Source organism: Ictalurus punctatus, chromosome 22, assembly GCF_001660625.3.
Source record: "Ictalurus punctatus breed USDA103 chromosome 22, Coco_2.0, whole genome shotgun sequence".
Lineage (NCBI taxonomy): Eukaryota > Metazoa > Chordata > Actinopteri > Siluriformes > Ictaluridae > Ictalurus > Ictalurus punctatus.
In genome coordinates this window covers 18,863,797-18,872,874 of record NC_030437.2, presented here as the reverse complement: position 1 = coordinate 18,872,874, position 9,078 = coordinate 18,863,797, and the positions used below count along the sequence as shown (strand labels likewise).

General features: G+C 45.8%; 1 protein-coding gene across 3 annotated transcripts in view; it reads right to left on the bottom strand.

Moving 5' to 3' along the window:
• Window positions 1–1,100: 1,100 nt before the first annotated feature.
• Window positions 1,101–9,078, bottom strand: part of sema4c (sema domain, immunoglobulin domain (Ig), transmembrane domain (TM) and short cytoplasmic domain, (semaphorin) 4C) — an 82,444-nt gene continuing 74,466 nt past the window's right edge. For 2 of the 3 annotated variants that reach the window (XM_053674327.1, XM_053674328.1), the window contains 2 exons: window positions 7,259–9,078; window positions 1,101–4,583 (listed from right to left, as the gene is read on the bottom strand). The exon at window positions 7,259–9,078 is cut by the window's right edge and continues 124 nt beyond it. In XM_053674327.1, the coding sequence (XP_053530302.1) occupies window positions 8,292–9,078 (787 nt within the window). In that variant the 3' untranslated portion in view covers window positions 1,101–4,583; window positions 7,259–8,291. The remainder of the gene's footprint in view (window positions 4,584–7,258) is intronic. The other variant, XM_053674329.1, reaches the window with a different exon arrangement.

The window sequence follows — 9,078 nt, the reverse complement described above, 5'->3', positions numbered from 1 at the left end:
GGCACCGCCCTGACTTCCTGTATGTCCCGCCCTGACTTCCTGTTTCAGTGGAAACTCACACGGACACATGTAATAACGCTACGCATTTCAAGGCACTTCCATGGCGACTTTAAGAAAATGAAAAGCTACATTTTCTTCTTCCTATTAGCGTTTTAGCTGGTGTGAATCCTGGCTATGAAATTCCCGGTACGATGAAGGAAATGAAACGTTTGCATTTCAGTGTTATTTCTTAAACACTAACGGTTCTCATGCTCGCATGGAAAATTGAATTCTTTTATATTTTGGCACCAACATTTTTACCTGGGCAAAGAAATGGCAAAAAGGGGTTCATTTTAACGCTCGTGCTTTAATTGCCACAGAACACCTCCCGTACTGAAACAGCCCTGGTGTTCATACGATAAGAGAAAGGAGTCTCCGGTGTCAGCACTTCGTACCTCTTCGATGTAAATAAATCTGTACGTTTTTTGGTAACATGGCAAGCTACGCTCCTCCCTCCTTCCCCCCCCCCCCCCCCCCCCGTCTTATTAACCTCAAGAACAGGTATTACATACGATTTCTTTTACGCCGATCGATATTGCTCCAGGGTTCCACGCCTCCTTCTTTAGTCAGAAATCATCTTGCACGGAAATATCTTCTACACGCATTTTCCTACGCTCGACCCGTCTTCAAAAATCCGTCACACCTTCCTGCAGCCAGGAGTGCAGGAACTGACGAATTCGGGACAGGACGCCATTGGGGAAATGTTTAGAAATACGTCGTTTTTGCTTCCTTTCATCCTAACCGATCCTTCGGGAGGATTCCACCGTCGGAACGGCGAGGAGAACGTGGTTAGTTTTTTCCTTTTGCTTTTACTATCGGGGAAATGCTCCATCCCAATCCAGGACCAGCGCCAAGTCAACTTCAAACACCCGACGAGTGCAAATCCGCAAAGGGATTACGGTTTCTTCCCGGATAAATAAAGGATGAATAAACAAACAAACAAACAGGATTGTACGTCATCGTAACATCATATCGTCGCACAGCTAGCGTCGGGAGAGCCCTAGGGACGCGTGGAGGCTCGGACGTTGTAATGAGACGCGACCCCGTTTGCAGAACGCGTCTCACGCTTAGCGAACTGAACTTTATTTCATGGGAATATGTACATATATATATAAAAAATAAGGACATATGTACATTAATAATAAATATCGACATTTGGAGTTTTTGTACAAGCGAAATAAGTTACTGAACATTATACTTAAAATTCTAAAATAATAATAATAGTTAAAAAAACAAAAACAAAAAAAAAACAATCACGAGACAGATTTATTAAAAAAGCAGGCAATAAAGTAAAAACAAACAAACAAGCGGAAAAACAAAAAACAACAACAACAGGAACCGTAAAAGAGCAGATTAACATTTGGCCACAAAAGAAGAGCAGAAATGGTGTCTTTATAACATGACACAGGCCATGCGATGCGTGCGTGTGTGTGTGTGTGTGTGTGTGAGCGAGAGAGAGAAACACTTGTGAGAAAGTCAGTACGGTTCAAAAAATGGCCAGAATTTCCAACGCCTTTACTTAGCACACGGGCTGTGTTCCAATCCTCCGCCCCCCACCTCACTACAGAATCAGCAGCATATAGCGCACTTGCTAAGCTTAAAGTCGCTTTATAAACACGGACCAGGGATACCGAAAACTGAGGCTGTGTCTCAATCCCGAATCCTCTTCCTTTGCCAGCTGTGAAGTGCCCTAAATTACTTCTTAAAAAGTAAACGTGCACTTTAAAAAGTCAGTCGCTCTGTAAAAGTGGACAAACGAGACGCGGGGGTTATCCGAGTTCCCTTCTGCACTTGACCCCTTAAAGTGCACCGCACCGCCTCCTAATTAATGACCGAAGTCCACTCGACGACTCGATGAAAGTCGGCCTCTTTGTAAACGTGGCTGAGAGGCACTCGGGCCGCGTCTCAATCGCTGTCGCTCTTCTACTAAATCGGGCACCTCGTCGTACACTTTAGCACGCTGAAGGGCTGCGTCCCGAACGCCAGTAGGCTACTTACTTGAATGAGAAACGGCTGTAGTTTTTGCACACATGACTTGCATGCAATTGCACTTCGACTAACCTGAACTAACTTGAGCATCCTTAAGATCCTTAACCAATCACAGGCCCTCGTGGCACCGTTGCTAGGGGAAACCAACTGTAGTGCACTAAACGCAGTAATAAATATGGCCACGTTGTTGTACAGATTAGTTCTCGATCCAGGAAATGGCAGCGACGTTAAACAATCCTTCAAAACTGAACCCACCTTGTGGCTTGGCGTGTGCCGATATTACCAATATATTACGAGATATACTTACATCTTCTCTGTGCCAAACGGAGTCGATTAGCATGGACACGCTCGGCGTTTGAAGTTCCACAAGGAAGTCGCAAACAAATAACCGAAGTTAAACCGGTGGCTTTCGGCTTGCTGTAGCCTCGCTCCCTGCGTACCTTTTGTACCTCTCGAAGACGAAACGCGACCTCCACCGGTCGCCATGACGACCGGCGGACAGTTGAGCGATTCCGTACTATGACCTATCCCAGGACGCACATTCGTTGTACACGGACTCCTTTAAAACTTTCCGCCGTTGTCGTGATTGCTGCCACGGGACCAACGGAAATACGTTTACCAATTTAAAAGATCCAGGAGACGTGCATGTGCGTGACGCGATTTAGGGAACTCGGCAACCATTTCGCGTACACGTGAACGAAAGCAATTAAACCACTGCGTTCTCGACTCTGATTGGTCGGAAAATACGCTCGTTTTCTATAACAGCAGTGACGGTGGCGCAGGTTTATATTAGCGCTCGTGCTAATACGTTAGCCTTTCTATAGTAACAGCGCTTTGACGGGGACTTGAACGGCAGTCCATCCACGTGAACCGTTTGGAGAGAAAAAAACGTCGTTCAACGTGAACTGATCGGGAAAAAAAGGCGTTCCACGTGTGCTGATCGGAAAAATAAAAACGTCATTCCACGTGAACTGATCGGGGAAAAAGTCATTCCACGTGAACTGATCGGAAAATGTCATTCCACGTGAACTGATCGGAAAACGTCATTCCACGTGAACTGATCGGAAAACGTCATTCCACGTGAACTGATCGGGAAAACGTCATTCCACGTGAACTGATCGGGAAAACGTCATTCCACGTGAACTGATCGGGAAAACGTCATTCCACGTGAACGGATCGGGAAAACGTCATTCCACGTGAACTGATCGGAAAACGTCATTCCACGTGAACAGATCGGAAAACGTCATTCCACGTGAACAGATCGGAAAAACGTCATTCCACGTGAACTGATCGGAAAACGTCATTCCACGTGAACTGATCGGGGAAAAAAACGTCGTTCCACGTGAACTGATCGGAAAAAACTCGTCGTTCCACGTGAACTGATCGGAAAAAACTCGTCGTTCCACGTGGACTGTTCGGGGGAAAAACGCTGACACGCCGAAGTTTTCCGTTACGGAAGGAGTCTCCAGCGTCAGCGCTTTGTAACAGTACAGCTGTAACTTTAAGAACAGAGTTCTCACTTCCTCGCGGTTTTTCTGTAACAGTGTTAATAATGCTACCGAAACTTCACAATAACAACATCATCACGTCTTACTAACGTTCTTTAAATAAACAGAAACTGTCAATCATGTTCCGGCGGTATAAGAGAAATAAAACACCCAAACGGTCACCTATTCTGAAGTGCTCACACACGTGTGACGCAATAACGATTTAATAACCACGTAATAACGATGATATTTCACGATCGGCACACGCCTGCCTGTAGCGCGCGTCGGGTCTGAAGACGTTTAAAAAAAAGCCCCACCCTGACAAATCGTCCCGTTATTTTTAAGCGTGCGCACAAACAACAGATTAAGAAACAGCGATCTTCGGCCGAGAGGCGACGGTAAATTCTCCATCGAATTCCCGTTACTTCTGAGTTCCTTTCTTTCCTTCTCTTTCCCTTTATCGCGTCAGACGTTTGGACAACAGAACGGAGAGCTGCTTGGAGAAAAAAAAGAAAAAGAAAAAAAATAAATAAAGCTGTCATGCCACGAAATACATTGATTTTTTCTTTTCTCCATCAAAAAAAGAGATTAATAAAAAAAAAAAAAGCAAACACTCGGTACGCTTCTGTAGCAGAACAGTTCTTTTCTGTGCAGTGGACGGACTTAAATATAAAGGAATGATAAAAAAAAAATAAGAATGGATAGAAGAAAGAGAAGAAAACCATCTGCAGTCTACTTTGGCTTAGCCCATGCTGAAGAGGCACAGCGAAATGAACAAAATCAAAAACAAATCACAATGTCTTTTTATTATTATTATTTTTCTTCCAAGAGTCTGAGTCATGAGTAAGACTTGGTGAACTTATGCACTTCGGGGAAAAAACGAGAAAAAAATCGCCGGCTTGTAGAGCGTCATGCAAGAAAGTGGAGACCGGCGCCAGAGTCCGCTGTAGTACCTCCTCACGGATTTATGACCCCACGTCTCCTTCGGTTGTACATCAGCAACGAATATGCAAATGAGAAAATGTCCTTGTCTTCTGTCTGGCGGTGGAGTCTGTGAGGTGTGAGACACTGAAAAAGAGAGAGGCAGACAGATTTATTGACATCGTTTATACCGGAAGCTCTGACACGTTAAAACCTGATGTTTAAACACTTCTCCTGGACCCTGATTCAGATGATAGGGATTTGTTGTTAAATCTGAGTCATGCTCCGTAGCGTAACACGTAACACTCAGCGCGTGTACACGGACAACGATAATCCGATATCACTCCGATTAAGACGATACTCTGATTAAGAGACTAGCACGTAAACAGCGATTTTTAATTTCCTTAATCCGACTAAAGTCCTACTCGGAGTAAACACAACTCGAATTGAGACGTGTGGAGTGTTCCTGTTTGAGTCGCGTTACAGACGTGTACACACCGTAATCACACTATTAACGTCGTGTGGGAGATTTCACCGAGTTTAGCGACAGGACACGATCACGCACGGCAGCGCTCGACCGTTTGACGGCAAACGAGAGAGCACGGCTGCGTCCCAAACCGCGTACTTGCCTACTATAGGCCTGTAGTAGGAGTAATACATGTATCTCGGCTACTATATAGACGGTAAGCACGCGGTTTGGGACGCGGCCCACGGCTTCACGCAGTCGTCTATTAGCACGTACAGCACGACAAATAATTAACCGCACTCGAAGAGTTCGTAAAATTAAAAATTAAACACCCAGAACGGTATACGGTCCCATAACGAAGACCAACTGTACGTCGATACGTGAAATTCCGGAGGGACGTCGGACGGCGTGACGTGGAGACGTAACGACGTGTGCCGTTAATCCATCTATGTTCTATATCACGTAACACGGGAACATGAAAGGATTATTCTAAAAGCGACTCATGTAAACACCTTAATCAGAATATCGTCTTATTCAGAATAAGCTCGATAATTAGATTACTGCTGTCTGCGTACAGCAGTAATCACTGAAGTCACTGAGTTTCCAGAGACTTCTGCATGAAACTGGTGTGTGTGTGTGTGTGTGGGGGGGGGGGGCTATCGATGACCTCACTTCCTGTAAATAAGCTTTAGATCAAACGCGCGTAGGATCCTTGGCGACGGTTTGGAATCGCAGAACCTTTTGCGCAAAGCTAGCCGATTGAGCTGAAGTCAGTGGTTGTCACGGTGACGTTATTTAAAAAAAATATATTTTCGAAGTTTGCCTGCGGTTAAATAAAAGGAACGGAAAAAAACGTCTGATGCGAATCGAGACAGAAATCGGTTACGAATGTGACTCTGTCGCTAGTCTATTAGTGGTTAGCTTGATGGCTAGCTAGGTTAGCTAATGTTAGCGATGTATATTCGTTATATAACATTATATTTTGAGATGACTCGAATCGGAACTCGGATACAGAAATTTTAGTTCTGCAACAAATGTGAGCTGGGTTATTAGCAGTGAGCTAGATGACTAGCTAAGTTAGCTAATGACGGTGGCAATGTTCAATTTTGGACATGTTCGGTTTCCGGTAAATAAATCTTTAAGAAAAGGATGATGCAGATCGAGACCCTTACATCGAAATACCATCGTGTAACAAATATGAGCTCGACTACTAGCGGTTAGCTAGCCAACAAGAAAAGCTAGCTAATGTTAGTGATGAACAAAATGGTGGTCGTCATGGTAACATTACACTCGGACGAGGCAAATCCGAGTCTCTGATATTACAATACTACCTGTGGAACAAACGTGTGTTAGTTTAATCAGCTCGCTAAGTTAGCTATTGGTAATGATGAGGAAAATGCTGGTTGTCATGGCAACATTACGTTTCGACAGGTTTTGGCTGCGGTTAAATAAATTCCTAAGAAAATGACGAATCCGAGGTTCTGATATTAAAATCCTACTCGTATAACAAAGGCGAGCTAATCTATTAGCGGTTAGCTAGCCAACTAGAAAAGTTATTTACTAACAGCGTTGGACAAAATGGTGGTTGTCACGGTAACATGTTTGGAAAGGTTTGGCTGTTGACAAATAAATCACACGACTCGAATACTGAAAACCCACTCACGTAAGAAATCGGCTAAATTTCCTAGCTGTTAGCTAGCTGTCCAGCTAAGTTAACTAATGTCAGTGGTGAACGAAATGGCAGTTGTCATGGTAACATGAGGTTTCAACAGGTTTGGCTGCTGTTAAATAAATGACTATGCAAAAGTTACGAATGAGAACTGAGACCGACCAGGTTAGTCCACTTGTGTAAGAAATTAGAGCTTGTTTAGTAGAGGTTAGCTAGCCAAGTAGCAAAGTTAGCTAACGTTAGGGACGAACAAAAGGGCAGTTGTCATAGTAACATTATATTCTGAGATATTTGGCTGTTAAATCGATCTTCAAACAAACGACGACGCATACGGAGAGTGATATCGGATAACGAAGGTAAGCTAGCGCACCAGCTGTTAGCTAGCCAAATAGCTGTTGGTTGTCATGGTAACACCGTTTCAACGGGTTCGACTGTAAATCACGAGACTCTAATACTGAAATCCCACTCGTGTCAGAAATGTCAGCTAATTCAGTAGTAAGCTAGCCGACGTCAGAAGGTAGTACTGAAAGTCGGTACTGAACAAAATGCTGGTTGTCATGGTAACCTTACGCTTCGACAGGTCCGGCTGTTGTTAAATAACTCACAAGATTCTAGCAGTTAAAAACAAAAACCGACTCGTGTAGCAAACGTGAGCTGGTTTACTAGCTAGCTTTTCGGAACGCTTACCCGTGTCGAATCGGGCGCAGGCTCTGATTGGATAATGTGGAATCAATCCAGCCTTTGGCGTCCAATCAGGGTCAGTTTATCCACGGCGAAGTAAATATCCAGAAGTGATTTAAACGCAGTAATGCACTTGTTGAAACATCCTTGTTTTCTTGTTTTTTTGTTTTTTTTTTTACAGTGATGTTGTACAGTTGTTGGCTTAGCACGAGCGCAGTTCATCAGTCTCCCCAAGTCGGCGTCAAACGCTCGGCTCCGTGGATGAAGGACGGCGAGATAGAGGACACCGCCCCTTCTCCTTTTCACATTCCACCCGAGGCGACGCAACGTCCGTGCGTCCTTCTCCGTCGTTTCGGAAAAAGTCACAGAAACACGCGGAAAAATCTTTAAATTACAAACGTCGCAATATATTAGTGCTCTGAGTCTGGAGACATTCTCAGGAGAAAGAAAACTTCCAAAAAATTCAAAATAAAACAACAACAATAATAATAAAAAACAAAAACACGAGCTGTTCAGAAAGTCTGAAGTATAAAGTTTGTCGTTCTTTTACAGCTCCCTTCATTTTTTTTTTTTTTTTTTTTTTTTTACTTTGTCCTCTCTCTTCGCTTTCACACTTTTTTGTTTCAAAAAGTATGATTGTCGTCTTGCTGAAATTTTTTTTCCCTCCCTCACTCCCCCCCTCCCTCTCTTCCTCGTCCGATCCTGAAACAGAACGCAAAAAATAGGTGTGGCTCCTCCCACTTGTTTGAGTGACAGATAAAGCCCCCCCCCGCGGTTAGACGTCACGATGAAATGATAACCGTTTTGTTGATGGAGAGATCATGACGCACTCTTAGCATTAGCATGCCACTCGCTGGATTGGGTCGATGGCGTTAGCCGAGAGAGAGTGAGAGAGAGAGAGAGAGAGAGAGAGAGAGAGAGAGAGAGAGAAGATGTGTCCGATGGAAGAAAGGAAGGAGCGAGATAGTGAAAGAGAGAGGAAGGATGTTTCTCCGTGAAGGAGGGAGGTAGGCGACTGTTTGGCGTCTCTGTTTGTGCTCTACACTGACGACTCTTCCGGGTTTGCGTCAGGCAGGACGCTTCTCTGCTGCAGTGTCCTCCGTAGCTCCTCCTTAAAAGGGCTGGTGTAGTCGTTCTCCCTGGCGCCGATCCCCAGCTTTCCTCCAACTCCTCCCACTCCTCCCGCGCTCATCCCTCCGTTCGGCCGGTCCTCGCCCGCCACGCTCAGGCTGAGTCGAACGTACCCGTTGGTGCCGGAGTTCCGGATGTTCGTGAGGCTCAGGCGGCTCGGCGAGTGCAGCGGCTGCCCGGGAATGGCGCTCGGCGAAGACGAGGACGCGTGTCCAGGCACGATCTTCAACGATCCGTCCGAGTAGTAAAAATTGGCTCCGGTTTCCCAGAAGCGATCCTCGTCGTTGTTTGAGCTGGTGGGCATCTTGCTAGGCACGAAGCTCGGCGTCTCCTTGGGCAGCGTGATCGGGTAGACCAGCGTACTCTCTAACGGCTTCATCTCGGCAGTTCCCGCTTTCCCCAGCGCTAATTTCAGCCTCCGCCGCAGGTAGAGGGCGCCGATGAGCAGCACCAGACAAGTGACGCCTAACGCGATCACGAGCACCCAGAAAAGCCCCATGCTGGCATCCGGCTCTCGTGCTTCCATAAACACCGGCGCGCTGGTCACCACCACCACCTGGTAGCGCTCCGTCTGGAACTTCACTCCCTGCTCTTCGGAGTAGCACACGTAGCGTCCGCCCTGGTGGGTCCCCGCCCGGGGGATGACCAGGGCACGAAGGGCGCGGTCGAAACGGGGACCCGAAGTATCCGAGTCA